Here is a 16,173-nt window from a genome sequence, read left to right on the forward strand (position 1 = left end):
AGAAGATTTCTGCCATAGCCGCACCAAGCCGCAGGCGACGCATTTTGTTCGGCAGCAATCCAAATTTGGAATGGCGATTTTATTTGAATCCACCAATCAGGTGCCTTTTTAGTTCATGCGGCCCGCGCGGGTTATGCTTCGAACGTTTTTTCGTGAAACGAATTTATAACTTTTCGAAAGTCGACGGAATTTTCATCGTACAGACAGCGAGAGCAGAATGGTAAGGTTTCTTTTGATATTTGATAACACAAAATTATGGCAAATAATCCATAACAGCGAGGCCGAGGGAATGGTTGAATACAAGCCTATAAATATCTTTCGTTTGGGCAATCTGTAACCTTTCGACTTGTTGTTCCTCTGGTTTCTACGGTTTTGTTGATCATCTGCATGATATCAATTCTTCGACTGGAGTGACAGTAACCATTTAGACTATCAGACATCCTTATTAAGTCCAGCAACGATAATAACAAAAGCGTAAATCAAAATTCACAAAAGATCTCACCGTGTATTCTCGTTGCACAACAGTTATTCGAAGGAGCTTTTGTCGATTTCGTGACAGTGTCCTTTCATTGGTTTATGGTACGGCACATGGTGTTGTTTTCTGTTAAGATTCTTCATTTTATTTTAAACTAACCCATAGCTATAGAATTACGTCGTAAGTTCCAGCGACTTCAGATAAGTTATTTTATATTACTGTTTTAAAATCACGCCCACAGTGTAGTGATTAAAATTGACATCTTGATTTCATTGATCTTGAAATTTTAATTTAATAACGGTAATATGCCTTAGTGGAGTCCAAATTGTTTGGAGCATCTTACAACCGAAAGTGTAATATTGGACTATAAATGATTTCTTTTTTGAAGTTTTAAGCAGCTTTAGACTAGATATGTGTTTGAGAAGCTGTTATAGTTGATCAACTGCAGAGATTCCAACCATTCCGATTTGATCGGGAGACTCCCGATTTGATGTGTTGCCTCCCGCTCTCCTGATTCATATCAAATTCTCCCAATTTATCATAAAATTGTGAAAACAAGGGGGAAAAAATGCTAATCTTGAGAATTTTGTGCAATGTATTACACTTTCTTCTCGTATTATCCCCCCAGTCTCTCACCGAGTGTTGTGCAGACTCATCAGGCCAGCAGTCTTACTCCATTTAGCAGCTCAAAAAAGATGGATTAACAACAGTAAAGAACAGCCCAAAGATGTCTGTGATAAGAATAAACTAAAGACCTTATAGAATAACTCAGAAATGATGTCAAAATGCAGGAAAAGGCATTTGAGAAAACCTAAATTTGCAAAATTTCCCAGGGGGCATGCCCCCAGACCCCCCTAGAGGCTGGCGCCTTTGGCGCTAAAAGAGTCTCCCTATTTTCCTTCAAAAGGGGTTGGAATCTCTGCAACTACGACCACAGGCAGACCACTCTCTGTATTCATGGTTAATAATTGTTTATACGAAACAAACAGAATCTGTGAGGGTTATGAATAAAGCTCTCAAAATTGCATATCTTAATTACATCTTGGTCTGAATATCCCAATTATGTTAAATGCAATGTTAATCGATTCATTTGGTGTTTTTTCACCTTCCTGGGCTGTCTAAAGCATCTTTAACGAAATTACTATTGGGTGGAGACAGTTAAGATGAGAGGGAGACAAGGAGACAAAGCTCGCAACTAGGCGGCTGCCAGCCACAACCTCCTCCACTTTAAAATGGAATTAACGCCAAAATACTGAAAATCTCACCTCAGTGGCAATTGTTGGTGATTGAGGAGATATTTCTCTATCTCTTCGCCAAATTTGAGCATACCTCCAACATTTTCAGAGAAAATCAATGCTGTAATCAGGAATACAGCTTTCTCAATATGATCGTTGCCAAACTCAGCAACCAAAGGAATTCAAGGCATGCAGGCCATTTCAAATCTACCAATCAGCACTTGGCATCCCACGGCGGCCAAAAGTAATTTCATAAAAAGACACTTCAGATGGCCCAGGAAGGTGAAAAAACACCACACATGAGTCCATTAATGCTTCATTTAACTTTATTGGGATATTCAGACTGAGATGTAAATTTAGATATGCAATTTTCGGAGCTTTTTTCATAACCCTCATAGATTCTGTTTGTTTCATATAAACAACTATTAACCGCAAACACATAGAGTGGTTTGCCTGTGCTGCAACGCACAAGAATGTGTTCGGGAATGCAGTGTCAAGACAGTTCTGTTACTGACCACATTAACTTTGGTAATGGAAAACTTGGGAAGGTCATGGAATTTTAAAAGCTTTAAAGAGTATGTACCCCCACTAATGAAATCAACCAGGTTTCAATTCATTTGGCTTTTCAAAACTGGAAGCTGGGAAAGTTGAGAAAATTGAAGTGTTTGGTGTCTATCACACTGTTAGTAAATCTACTTTCAAACCCAAAAGTGATTGTTTACAATTGGTAATTTTGTTGCTGACAGCAGCATCAGAGAAACCTGTCAGTGGAAGTCAAAAAAATAGTTTTTTCTACATGTCGTTATTTGTACCTGAGCGTCCCACACACCACTGGCTTCCAATTCTTATTAGCAGTGAAATACATGTATTTTCATTAGTGCTTATGGTTGACACATAAAGCTCATGTATTTTGCCATCCTCTTTAGGCTGATCAACTCACAGAGGAACAGATTGCTGGTAAGGACTGAAATACTGTAACCTCCCACAAAAAGTCATGGTACTAATTGTTCCAAGGGCTTTTTGTGGGCGTATTTTTGTAGGAGGTTTTTGGTTCGATAAGAGTTTATGCATCTGAAGGGTTTGGGCACCCAAGAGTGTGTTCCATTGAGATGACCTTGATCAGGATCAATGATCCAATATCACTTGGATAATGCTGTATCAAAAGAACCAAAGCAGTGTATACATGTATGTTGCAATGTGTTCTTTTAACATTAATTTTAATGTGTGTGTTATCTCTGGCTTGCAGAATTCAAAGAAGCATTCTCACTGTTTGACAAGGATGGAGATGGTACAATCACCACAAAGGAACTGGGAACAGTAATGAGGTCTCTTGGACAAAACCCAACAGAAGCAGAACTTCAGGATATGATCAATGAAGTGGATGCCGATGGTATGTTGATGTAGTAGAATAGAAATTCTATTGTGATCTGCCATACATGTACATATACTGTTGCTTTTTTCAGTTCCGTTTGTACCCCATTGCCTGTCACCCTCAATCTCTCATATGTCCAATACACCCGAGCCATAACAGGTCGCAAAAGGGGTGACGGATTAACCGGTTCGACCGTCACACCGGAAGTCATGTCACGAAAAGGGATAGCAGAAATAAACAGGCGAATGAAGTGTGTGAATACTTGTTCTAAAAAATGGGGGGCCACAAACGTTTGCACAAGTTTAAAGAACGACGCACACTAATGATGAGTCTCACGAACTGTCAAACGGTCACAAATCGTCACCATCCGTCCCGATTGGGACGGCCAACATTTTCACCTCCCTCCATAATACCGCCATAAAAATTATTTTAAGTCTCTCGCAAATGAACAAACTGTCACGAATCGTCACCATCCATCACAGGTTGTCATAATCTGTCCCGATTGGGACGATCCGCCGACAATTTCACCCCCCTTCATAGTACAAATATGTTTTTTTCTAAGTTCCTTGCGACCTGGCAAACAGTCAAGTGTTGTTACCATCCATCCCAAACGTGATGATCTGCCGACATGTCGCAAACTGACAAACGGTGATGGGCCATCAAGATCTGTCACGGACCGTCACCAGTTTGGCGACCTGTTACGGATCGGATGTATTGGCAACCCTCCAATCTCTTCTCCAGAGGCTGTGATTCTTTTTGTAAGCACCAAGAATTGAAACCTTTGACTTAATCAGAAGGCAAACCAGCATTTATCGCAGCATTTGCTCTTTCTAGACATTTCACAAACCATTATTGAAGTTAAACACTTGCACAATCAAACTGGAATCACATGATCCTGGTTTCAGTTTTTTTATATTGGTATTTCATACAGAGTGTCAGACATCTGGTTGCTGCTGGCTGAAAATGCATGGGATTGTGTCTTTTTCCAAAGTGTTTTAATGACCAGTTCCCTTGCTTACATTTTGTTTTCATAAACAGGTAATGGAACAATTGATTTCCCTGAGTTTCTCACCATGATGGCAAGGAAAATGAAAGATACCGACAGTGAAGAGGAAATCAAGGAGGCTTTCCGAGTGTTTGACAAAGACGGCAATGGTTTCATCAGTGCTGCTGAGTTGCGACATGTTATGACAAACCTGGGAGAGAAACTCACAGATGAAGAAGTGGACGAGATGATCAGGGAAGCAGATATCGATGGCGACGGACAAGTCAATTATGAGGGTAAGGAACACTGTTGAAACATTTTCTAAGAAGCATGCAGAAGCTTGTTGTTAAACTTGCATTGGCAGAACAGTTTTGTAGTGTGACACTTGTGCAGTTATGTTGGGAGTATAAAGTACCCTTTTTGCTTCCTAGCTAAACACGTGTAGTTCAGTAATCAAGGCTGTGGTCTAAGAAAAATTTCAATGAGCCTAGAGGTTCCTAACCATGAAATCCTGGGTGCCCAGCACTTAGGCTTATATGAAAAAAGTCAGCTTTCCCAGTTGCTCAAAGTCAAAAGTTAGTAGCCTGTGGCACCCAGGCACTTCTAGAGCACAGCCCAGGTAATCATACACTATTATTTGTGCAAGCAAGTGAGTTGTGTCTGGATACCACTGAACATGTCTACTTGTACAAATCCAAGATTCAGTGTTCCGAGATACATTTTGTTTTGTCTCTGTCCTTGCAGAATTTGTGAAGATGATGACATCAAAGTAAACATCTGAACTTATGCCAGATTTGTCGACCTTCAGAAGCCATTTTGGTGTATTATACTTCATGTAACACTCAACCAGGAGTGCATCATCACCTTTGGTCCTATAATGACAGTGTGTGTAGATAGCACGGAACAACTTCAAAAGTGAAGAGTTCAATATTTGCTAGAAACTCTCCTCTTGTGCTGTACTATATTTCCAGTCATTTGTGTTTATAATTTATTGTCAGACTTGTTTTGTTGGAGCATTAAAGGGCCACTATAAGAAGATTAGTGAGTGTTGTGTGTTTTGTTAATAAAATGAAGAAGCCAACCCTCGGAAGGGAAAAAACATGGCGACTGGTACATTTACCCAAAATTCATAGTACAGGAAAGTTCTAAAGCCTTCAAACCTAACAGGAACATTGTTTTCAGTACAGGAACAAGTATTGCAAAAAAAAGGCTGTCCGTGTGCATAATAGGCTATAGGTATAATGTACAGGCACTGTCTGGGTTTATTTTCGTCCTTGTGGCAACTACTGCAAACTGGGAAGATCATTAACCACTCCTGCTGTATGATTGGCTGCCCAAGCAGGCAGGCAAAATCGGTACGGAAAGAATTTCATTCCCATAGCCCAGAAGTAGATTCTTTGAGTATCCTTCACTTGTCTGTCTTGTGGTGAGTTAAGAAAATTACCATAAGAAATTAAATTAGCGTAGTTTGGGTTTCCGTAATTAGTACCATACGTGTCTTCCCCCGGCCCTAATTCAGTAGTTGATATTGTACCTGTGATTTGTGCTTTTCAAAAAGTAAGGGACATGGATCAGTGTTTCGGTCTGGCTTGTTCACATGGCTGCTGTGTAGGGTAAGAGTGGCTGCCGCTGGTGCCTTTCCGTGCTGACTTCTGGATTCTGCTCCTGAGTTGAATTGTAAATTACGTTTAAACCTTGGAAAAAATTAACTACAGTGGAGCCCTGTTAATCTGGTCACCAATGAGCCACAAAAATCTGGCCAAGCTTTTGTATGGGCCAGAATAAAGTCGTGCTACCACTGTTCATAACCTTATGGAAAGGCTGACACGTAGCAGTAGGGAAATAACTTTTGTGGAGCCGCTATTCTCTCTATAATCTTCCCTGGCTAGAGTAAAACCTTGAAAAGATGTTTTATACTCAAGCAAAACTGCAGTAGTTTGAAACAACCTCGACGTGAGTTGTTCTCTCGAGAGAACCTGAGAAAGAGTACCTTTCATATTCGCGCCAGTCTTCCGCGACATGAACCCAAAATGGCGGAGATGTTGGTTGTGGTTGTTAGTCCAATATGAAGCATCAGCATGTCTCTAAAAGATTCCACGCGATGATTGCATGCACAGAATAACTCTTCAACAAGCGTTTACAAATGTTTGTTCGTGCAGGGCAACCGGAACTCGTTCGTTCGAACCAAAAAGATGTGTACTATCTCGGTTTCTTGAGAGAGGGAATTGGACAAATTTACAGGAATTTCCGAGGTGTGCTCTGTCAATTTCTTTACTTAAATATACTGAAATGCCCTTGTATGTTGACGTTATATCTCCTTTGCTGGATAATGAACATAATTTTTTAACTCGTTGATTACTCTTTGTTAAGAATTAATCCCTTGATAAAACAGATTCCCGCACAAAGAAAAACGTGAAACTTAATTCATTCTCTTTTTAATATAGAGTCTGTCATTCTTGTCCTTGTCGAAATTTGTAATTCATGGAAATTTCAACTAAAATAATATATAGTTTAAGTAATTCACCAATAACATATTAATTTTAAGGTCCATTCTTTTGGATCGAATGGAAAGCAGAGTTGGAGCTTCTAGCTGATGTCTGTTATTTTGGAATAACTACAATAAGTGGTATGTTGCAGAATGGTTGCCTTAATTTTGCCCCATGGTGTGCACATGACATGTACAATAATGATGATTTCTTTGTCTTCTTGTTAGCTTGATAAGGAAAATTGGTAGACCTTTTTGGAACTCAATTGTTGCTGGAACATTACTTATGATAATGATGGAGGTTTGAACAGAATGATACCAGTTTCGCCCCCACCGAGTTCGCCCCCACTATAAAATTTCTATTTCGAGTTCGCCCCCAACTTTTAGTGTTTGTGTTTACGTATTTGCCATGAGTTATTGAACATTTTCGAAGAACCATTTCAGTCTATGTATGTTTGCTTGTTCGCGATCGCATAACAACAAAGTCCAACGGTTACTGGTCATCTTGCCACAAGGGAGTCTCGCCACCAATGAAGTCTCCACCAAGGGAAGTCACCTCGCCACCAAGCGAAGTTTCCTCACCACCAGTGATCTAATGAGGCAGTGGATAAAAGAACGAGGAATAATTTCTATATGCGACTTGATCTGGTTGGGGGCGAACTCGATCAAGTTGAGTTGATGTGGGGGCGAACTCGCCATGTGGCGAAACTGGCAGCTACCTTTGAACATGACTCTGAATTACACTGTTCACCACCTCTCTATTTTTCAATGCACCCGAAAGAAAAGGCGAGCAAAGTGAGAGTGAAGCACATGGGGCTGGGGATAACACACGAAGAATAGAGAGACTGTGGACATCTTTGGAAAAAAGTGGTTTTATTAGGTTCCACCCTCTGTAATCACCTTGTCGCTAACAGCTCCACCTCTTGGCTAATTAGGTACATGTAAATTGGTTCAATTAAATTTTAGTGGTCACTTGCTCATTTAATTGATTATAAGTTCAGTCTGCAAACAGCAGCACATGCATTCAGGTGTTGAGGATGTTGTCTCTGGCAACTATTACTTCACAAAAAAAAAAAAAAAAAAAAAAAAATGCAGAGAGAAAACCAAAATCAAGAAATCTTTACTATTGACTTGTGGATGAGGAATTTTAGTAAGAAGCCTCATATTTCAATGGAAAATTTATTTGTTGAGCCTAAAGGTGAATGTGTTACACTAAGCATGACACAGTTGTGTAGTAGGGTATATTTGTAAGTTGTTTTTCAACATGTTTTGGAATTTTGCATCCAAATGTCTTGTACTGCACTGAAAAAAGCTTGTACTGTGCTTCTCCAATTGGCAGAAGCACATTGTCCTTTGTTGACAAGACAATTTAAGGAATCCTAAGCTCTTCCATCTCTTTTACATGTATTTGTTCTTTCATGATGCTTTTGAGTGGTGAAACAATGAGAACAACAACATTTGCACCATTTGCATTTCTTTTGCCGTTGCGTAGAGTTGATATATCAGACTTTTTCCAAACCCAGTCAACAAAATTGTAACAAAGTCCTTCGACCCGAAGAAGATGAACAACAACCTCTTTCTGTTCATCTTTGAGCGTGGAAACAGGCCAAAGAATCACGTAGAATTACATAGTTACAAATTTTACATACAGTGTACATTACTTATTACATGTAAGTGTGCATAGGAAAACAGTGTTCAAAAGATCTAACAGCATGTAATGCTGTTAGATAAGTAATGTACACTATATACATATACATATAATATAACCCAACACCACCTGGGGCAATTTTCAATGGGGCGCTCTTATTTTTGTCCTTGAAGGTTTTCAAACTCTTGGAGAAGAATACTGTAATATTGTTCAAGTTGACAGAAGTAAAACAACGGTTCCCTCATTGTTGGTAAGTTATTAAAAGATTAAGGAATAAATCAACATGTGTTTCGTCAATGCAAATATGTAATCTTGAAATGCATGTAAATATTCTTATTAATACTTTAAAATACTACATGTACACTGTTGTGATGTGGTGTAGGTGGTTATTCAAAATTGTGAATTATTGTCTCCTTTTTCCTAAACTGATTAAAAGCTCTCTAAGCCCCGATAGTGCTATTAATGGCACAAACCTTTATGCCCTGATAATGCCATATGGCACAAAATGCTATAATAAGCTTAATATTTGGCCAATTCATTTCAAATTTGGACAACAAAAGGATCTTTGAGAGATCTTCACATTGAAAGCATCAAATCATACCCGCCTCCTGAATCAGACTTGATTAACCACCCCTCAAGTTTTTGAAACTTTTGCACTTTACAATTTTACAGTCAAGTGAATATCTGATAAAAATCTGCACACTCAGAGCTGCAAATTAAGCTATTGTTTAGGGGTGTACCCAATATATACAAGAAATAAGGTATTTTTGAATGTGTTCATTTTTTTTTACATTGCAGAATCCTCAATTCAATTTGTGACATTTTGTATACCTGTTGTGGTGATTTAGGACATATCCCAAACAATACCTTTCAACCAATATATTGCTTGTGGTCTTTCAATCTTCTGTCATCATTTTAGAAAAATAGGTTTTTTTCTCCGGGACTTAAAGGGTTAAGAATTTGATATGAGAAGAAATCAGGTGTCAATCTTTTGATATGATATGTGAAACATGAAACACCAGGTTTGGCCACGTTTCCAAACACTGAGACAGAGTTGAAAATAAGATGCACAGCGGATTATTTTTGATAAACTTTGAGGTGTTTGGAAATGTGGTTTAACATTGTCTTGAGCGTTTGATATCTAAAGCTAAGGCAAGCCCTCTGATAGGGTGTGACAAAAAAAAAAAGACAACAACAGAAACTATGCGAAATTTTTGGGGCAGATTATGCGATGAGAACTGGCTATTATGTGATAAATTATGCAACTTGCAACTTTTTCTCAGCTTTTTAAAACTTGTTTTACTTGGTTTCTGAAGAAGAAAACCACATTTGGGCTGCTCCATAGACAATTTGAACTCAAAGGAACAACAATTAAACATCTATGCGTAAATTGGGACAAAAAAGACACGAGGTGCTTGTCGACTATGGACTTCCAAAGATGGTCAATCACAGTGTTGCATGATGAACAAAACATCTGCTTGTTGTCGTCAAGGAAGGTGTATTTTCTTGCTTTGTCTCTCGCAGTTTAATTTTGCAGAAGGCACGATTTTGTCTTTCACTAAACGAAACAGTGGGAGCTTTCACCACAGACTTATCCATTAGGGATATTTGTTTCATATAAATTTCCCCGCAAGAAGCTACAGTTTGCAGTCAAAATAAACAGCAACTTGGATTTCATGTTGTTGAAATATACCAGCAATTCTGATTAGTCCAAGAAAAGAAAGCGATTTTTTTTGCATTACACCAATGGACAATTCTTTGAGAATGAAAACTACATGTGGAACCAGTCCCCAGATGGCCAAGAAATGCCTTGGACTTCGGTTGTTTTTGAAGTCATAGGTTTTGGTTGCAGGATAGCCTGCAAACAGGCTCCCAGTGAGAGCAGAAAAAAAGATTCAAGCCCTTGTAGTTGTGTTGGTGTCTGTGCTAATTGGTACATGTACGAAGCTATATTACCACATATATAAGGCAGGGGTTTCATTAACGTTTTCAGCAGGACCTGGCGACAGTGTGGTTTCTACAAGCGGGCAAAACGGTTAGAGCTGAATATCGTTATAAGTCAAAGAACTTTTCTCTAGATGGTCAAACCATGCAGGCAGAATTATCCTTACAGCCGAAACCCCTGATAAGGTAGTGATAAATTATTATAAAGCAAACTGGAGTCATTTTATTCAACAGTGCAGAGGGAGTCTGGTTTTGCTTTATGTGTTTGGTCCTTATGTGATTGACAAAGCTCTGAGAAAGCTTGAACTTTGGCTCCATAATGAGGAAAATCAGCTCAGTGGTGAGACGAGTTTTTAAAGATATGATATTGATGTTATTTGCTATTTTATCAGTTTAACAAATAGATTTTATGTAGCTGGTGTCTTTTCAGTAACACATAACAGATGACTTCAAAATTTGGTTAGTATAAAAAAGTGGCACACAAAGAGATAGTCGTCTGTGTGACTGATGTTCTTACCATGTATTGATATCTTCTGTGATCTATTACTGAACAGACTCATGGATCTATCTGTTTTATATTAAAAAAGAAACAGAAAAAAATTGTGACATCATGTCATCTATGCATGTGATCTCCAACAGATCACAAGTATGATATATACATGTACATGTAAGTACCAATTAAAATGCAAGAATAATTCGACATATTAGATAAAAAGTTGTTGTCACTATTGTCTGGCTTTCAATGCTGACCAAGGTTATTAGGTCAGGCTCAGTGCTACAATGAAATTTAATCTCGGAGTCTAGGAAATGATATGACATAGAAGTCTTTCTGGGGAGTCTTTGATTGATCCTCTGTTCTGGATCCTTAGTTAATCATTAGTGTTCTTAGAGTTTTGAAATGAATATTTTGATTTCAAATTTTTAAATTTCATCAAGTTCTTAAAAAAGAAGAGCCACTCACTGCTAGCTTTAAGTGTATTTTTTCCCAATGCAGTGAAACCTGTATTAAGCTTACCTCCAATTAAGCTAACACCCTCTATTAAGGGGACACCAACTTGAGTCCCTAAATTTTCTTACCACATTTACTGTAGAACAGATCTGCATTCAGCGGACACCTATATTGAGCCATTTATTTGCACAAAACATGCAATAAAGGAACACTTCAACGGCTTTTTATTTCTAAGAGCATCTCGGACTCCTTAAAATTGTTCAGTGTTGTCATTTTAAAGCTAAGCAGAATATTTTGAATTGATGCATTGACTGACAGGACATTGGGCTATGAACAGTCCTTAGTCTTATATACTTGATGACCACAGTTTCAGTCATGAATTTCTGTGCACCAAATTTTTATACACTTGTTACAGTCAGAAAATACTGTTTGGATATCCTGTGATCAGGCATTATTTTTAACCTTGTTTCACTGGCGATGATAAAAGAAGAGAGTGTAGAGGAAAAGATCACAGGTTAAATTATGTGTTGTTATGTGACGAATTGTGGTTATCATTCAGAAAACGTGATGATTTCAAAAGGGTTAAGAATTAACTATTGTTGCACAATGTATCAGAACCAGTTTTAAGACGACACCCTGTATTAAGCGGACACAACTGGGTGTCCCAAGGGCGTCCACTTAAACTTATTGGTCAAGAACCCGACCCGGGGAGGGGGGGGGGTACTCCCTTATATGGGCCATATAGGTATGTGCAGCCCCAAAGGGTATGGTTTTTCAGCTGTTTTGGTCATAAATAGGGTATTGATTTTAGCTGATTTTGGCCATTTGGTCATAAATAGGGTATGGTTTTTGCACTCTAGCCTTGATATGGGTATGTCTTTAAAAAGAAGCCAGTTTTTTCATTATCGAAAAGAAAATCAACAAAAGCCCTTTATAAATTATGGTTACGGTAATTTAACATTGGTCTGAACTAGGGAACTTATTATAATGGAGCTGTGAAGCAGAGTTTTGATTTAAGGGTTAGGTCATAAATAGGGTTTCGAATTTTTGGTCAGGTCATAAATAGGGTAGGGAATATTGCAGATTTTGGTCATAAATAGGGCAAGGGTTTTGGGAAGCGGGCCGCACACCCCCACCCTATTTTTCTGGGAGTCCCCCCCACCCACCCCCCAGGGGTCAAGAACTTAAGGTTGCTCCTAATGGTTTCTATTACCTCCCAGCACTTATGCTATGGTGGGATAAAACTGCCTTAAATTCTCGCAAGTTCAACTCTTTTTTAAATTTTTACGAATTTAGTGGCTCCGAACCCTTATAATACGTTCATCACCAAATGTCTTTTAATCTGTTGCAGGATTTAATACAAGGACAAGAGAACTGCTATGCACTTTTATTCCCATTCTTAGAACTGTGGTTCTTTGTAAGTACAGCGTATATCTGCCGCCATTAAGTGCTATAGAGACAGGGTCCGGTCGATCAAAGGCTAGCCTGCGTAGCAGACGTTTCCAAAAAAGCACGCGAAGGGAACGAAACTGCCAGCGAATGCGAAAAATAAGGAGCAGGGGGGATTTTGCTCACCCCAGGGGAGCTCCTTCGCCTGGAAAAGAAAAGCCGGAAACGGCTGCTACCCGGATTTAAGATTTAAGTGGTTTGACTCTAAAAGAAACTGTTGGGCTACATTATCGGGCAGTTGAAACACCTGCTATTTGTCAATTTGAAGTCGATAAAGATACCTGCCACAACGGACTGGTGAAGCTGGTGTTTTGAGCGTCAGCCCCTTGGTTAATTTGGTGAATTTACCTTCATTTACTTCAAGTTGATAAATAACATAAGCTTCAGTAATGAAAAAATTGTTAACACACATTTGTATTTTAATTTACAGATGTCCATAGAGCACACTTAGCACTGTTTTATTTGAACGGCGTTTTCTATCACATCGCGAAAAGGCTAACTGGAGTCCAATATGTAAGTAATAATGCGCAGTGCATGACACTTTTAGTCCCAGCGTGTGCGACGGAGTCACTATTAGATTTGGCTTTCTGATTGGACTGATTACAGGTTTTTTGAGCCAATCGCTTAGCGTAGAAATTTAAACCTAAGAAAAAATGTGCATTACTTCCGACACTCCAGTGGTAATTGCTGGAAAACAGGTTCCCATAAAACAGGTTATTCTATTTGTCTGCAATTCTAAATGAGAGCCGGGTACATTACTCTTACATGTATAAACGTCATCGGTTATTTTGAGTTTGTTTTTCTGTTTTTTGTTTGTCTGTTTGTTTGTTTGTTAGCTTGCTTGCTTGACATGTTTGTTTGGTTTGTTATTACGTGGCTCCTGTGTGCTTATGACCAGCAATCAGGCGTTCTTTTTTTGGTAAACAACGAACGCCTGATCGCAGGTTTGACTGCATTATGATGCTCATCGTATTAAAGTCATCTTTGGCTTCCAGCTCTTGGTTCGAAGCAGTCTCAGAAATGATGGTTCCAGACCTACTTATCGCCTGCTTGGTTATCTGTCCGTTATTTTACTGAGTATCACTCTCTTATTGACCGCCTATCAGGTGAGATATCAGCTCAGTAGCCAATACCGTTGCCTCTCGTCACGTATTCCACAACGTCGATGCTTGTGGAGACGTTACGCGATAAAAAAACATCTTAGACAGCGTCCACTCTACGCCGGAGAAATTTGAAAACGCAGCTTTATTTCTACCGTTAGACCGCCAACCGTCCACACTAATCCGTCACGAAAACGGAGCTTTTGGAAACGCTCTCGTAACCGGAGGGATTTCAACAGGCTGGCTTTTCGTGCAACCATTTTGTTCACATTTTCGTTTGCATTTTCGTCCTCTCAGTAAACGTTGCATGACGCAAAAGATAATTCAAATCTAAATGATTTAACATTTATTTCTAGGTGTTTTTTACAACTCTGCAATTTTTCCTTTCAAATATGTACTATTTAGTTACATAGCTCGCAGCCTAACATCTATCCCTTTCTGTGTTCTCTCCTCTGGGAAAGAATCGTCAAGGTGACCCTGTTGACTCTCCAGTCCTTACAGAGCTAACAAGGTTACTAACAAGGTTACCATGATTGTCTCTTCGTTTTTAACAGCATTTAAAATCTGGCAAGTCGGTAGAAAGCCTTGTAACAACAGACAAGACAACACAAGCAAGCGCCACTATTACGCCTGGCTTGAAGTGTGCACTCTGTTTGGAGAGACTGCGGGACAAGAGTGCAAGTCCATGTGGCCATTTGTTTTGTTGGAGCTGTATTACTGAATGGTGTAGCAGCAAGGTGAGACTGCCACAGGGCTATGCATGCTGTGAAGTCATAATTGACTAGGCACTGAACTCGAATGAAAAAGACGATTATGGTTACCGAGTTAGAAAAAACAAAGAACGGAACCTTTAAATACAAAAAAGAGAACAACCAAAGACCTTTTGGTCGGTTGTGCGGTGACTTCCGTCGACTTGAGTGGATATGTTAGCTCGATCAGCAAATCATTTGATAATACACGTATAAAAAAATTGCTTAATTATGATCGGCTAAAAAAAGTGGTGCAGCTTTCGTGTAATACGAGTGCAGAAAAGTGCAAAATAGCATAGCTAGGGTAAATTACAGCAAAGGCTTCCGACGTTAGTATGACGAAACTCGGAAGATCGTAAATTCCTAAAGCTCTCCTGAGCCCTCCTGGAGACCCGAAGATATATAGGAGACTTCCGAAGACCTCCAAAGATTGTCGAAGAACAACGAAAGTTCTCAGAATTTCCATGAATTTCCGAACGTCATCCGGAAATTCCGAAGATGGTCCTAAAAATTCTTAAGATTACCGAAAATCTTCCTAAGAGTTCCAGATATTTTTTAAACCCATCAGAAGGTCTTTTAGTTTGTGAATACTTTCGGAAACTTTTCAAAGATATTAATAAGTACGATCAGAGCGCTAAGTACTCAACGTAATGTGTAGCTCGTGGCTAAAGAAAGTTTACTTACAAGGGCATTATTATCAGTAAATCACTTAATATTTGGAGGAATTGTGCACTTTTTTTTCCAAACTCTGGCGCAATCCCCCTCCTGGGGGCAAGGAACTGAAGATTTTTCAAACACTGCAAAATTTACTCGACGCGCCTATCTATTCCAAATTGCCCTTGAAAAGTTGTGATTAACCCAAGTACTCAAAAGTACTGGTTAAACGAGGTGACCCAACTTTACCTGGGTTTTAGTAACTTGATTATTTTCATTCACTCGACTTTGTGACTTCTTCTAATTGAAGTGATCTGTATTTTCTATTCTAGCCTGAATGCCCGCTTTGTCGTGAACCTGTTCAGCTCTCAAGACTGGTATTTCTACACCACTACGAACCCACGTAAACTGTTGCTTTTATTTTAGGTAGTTTAAAACAGATTTTATTCAACTCAGGTCAAAAATCATACAACCCCGCGCATAAGTTGACGTTCGTGTAAAGTTGGGTAGGAAACTTGTAAATAAAGAGGGAATGTATATTCAATCAAAAGGAAGACTTGTTGTTCATTAACATAAATCTTGTGTCTGTTGTTTGCGTTCGGGGGAGATGTGCCTTAATTCTAGTTTGTATAATTATCAACGCATAATTATGAACGAAGCAGGAAATGCCATCGGTTTTTAAACAGGAATACGATAGCGCATTATTTTATCAGGGATCCTGTGGTTTTAAAACAATATTTCTTTCGACCGCGCGAGAGTTCCAGTCATGATTTGGGAAGAGAAATTAGTGTCTATTTTTGTGGGTAGCGTGGTGGCCTGGGTAAGAGCGCTGGACTCCGAATTAGCTCGGATTTGAGGTTGGGGTGGGCTCATTATGTAGTATTTTGGGCAGAGTGACACTTCACTCTCACAGAACCATCTCCACCCAGGTTTATAATTTGGTGTCGGTGAACTTAATGCTCAAGGAAATCTTACGATGGACTAACATGCTATATACAGTTGGGAGGAAAATTACTCCTAGTCGTTTAAAAGCTAGAGTCTAATGGTATGGGACGTCTTGTAGCCCAATGCAGACTGGGCCTATCACTATATTTTTGGTCTTCTTTTGTGTCCAACACTCTTAGAATT

The 16,173-nt window shown here is 39.1% G+C and overlaps 2 protein-coding genes across 2 annotated transcripts; both read left to right on the forward strand.

The window, feature by feature from the left end:
* Positions 1–113: 113 nt before the first annotated feature.
* Positions 114–5,105, forward strand: LOC110051393 (calmodulin). The gene is made up of 5 exons (XM_020757431.2): positions 114–220; positions 2,637–2,667; positions 2,957–3,100; positions 4,121–4,363; positions 4,812–5,105. Exons 1-5 carry the CDS (start codon positions 218–220, stop codon positions 4,838–4,840), a joined length of 450 nt encoding a protein of 149 aa, XP_020613090.2. The 5' UTR covers positions 114–217; the 3' UTR covers positions 4,841–5,105.
* A 949-nt stretch (positions 5,106–6,054) lies between these two features.
* LOC149116535 (peroxisome biogenesis factor 10-like) lies at positions 6,055–15,595 on the forward strand. The gene is made up of 9 exons (XM_089283712.1): positions 6,055–6,319; positions 6,613–6,693; positions 8,374–8,450; positions 10,379–10,484; positions 12,445–12,510; positions 12,973–13,055; positions 13,538–13,648; positions 14,197–14,379; positions 15,378–15,595. Exons 1-9 carry the CDS (start codon positions 6,211–6,213, stop codon positions 15,450–15,452), a joined length of 891 nt encoding a protein of 296 aa, XP_089139838.1. The 5' UTR covers positions 6,055–6,210; the 3' UTR covers positions 15,453–15,595.
* Positions 15,596–16,173: the final 578 nt, after the last annotated feature.

This window comes from Orbicella faveolata, unplaced genomic scaffold (assembly GCF_042242905.1).
Source record: "Orbicella faveolata isolate gen_17 unplaced genomic scaffold, um_ofav_v1 contig_12, whole genome shotgun sequence".
Classification (NCBI taxonomy): domain Eukaryota; kingdom Metazoa; phylum Cnidaria; class Anthozoa; order Scleractinia; family Merulinidae; genus Orbicella; species Orbicella faveolata.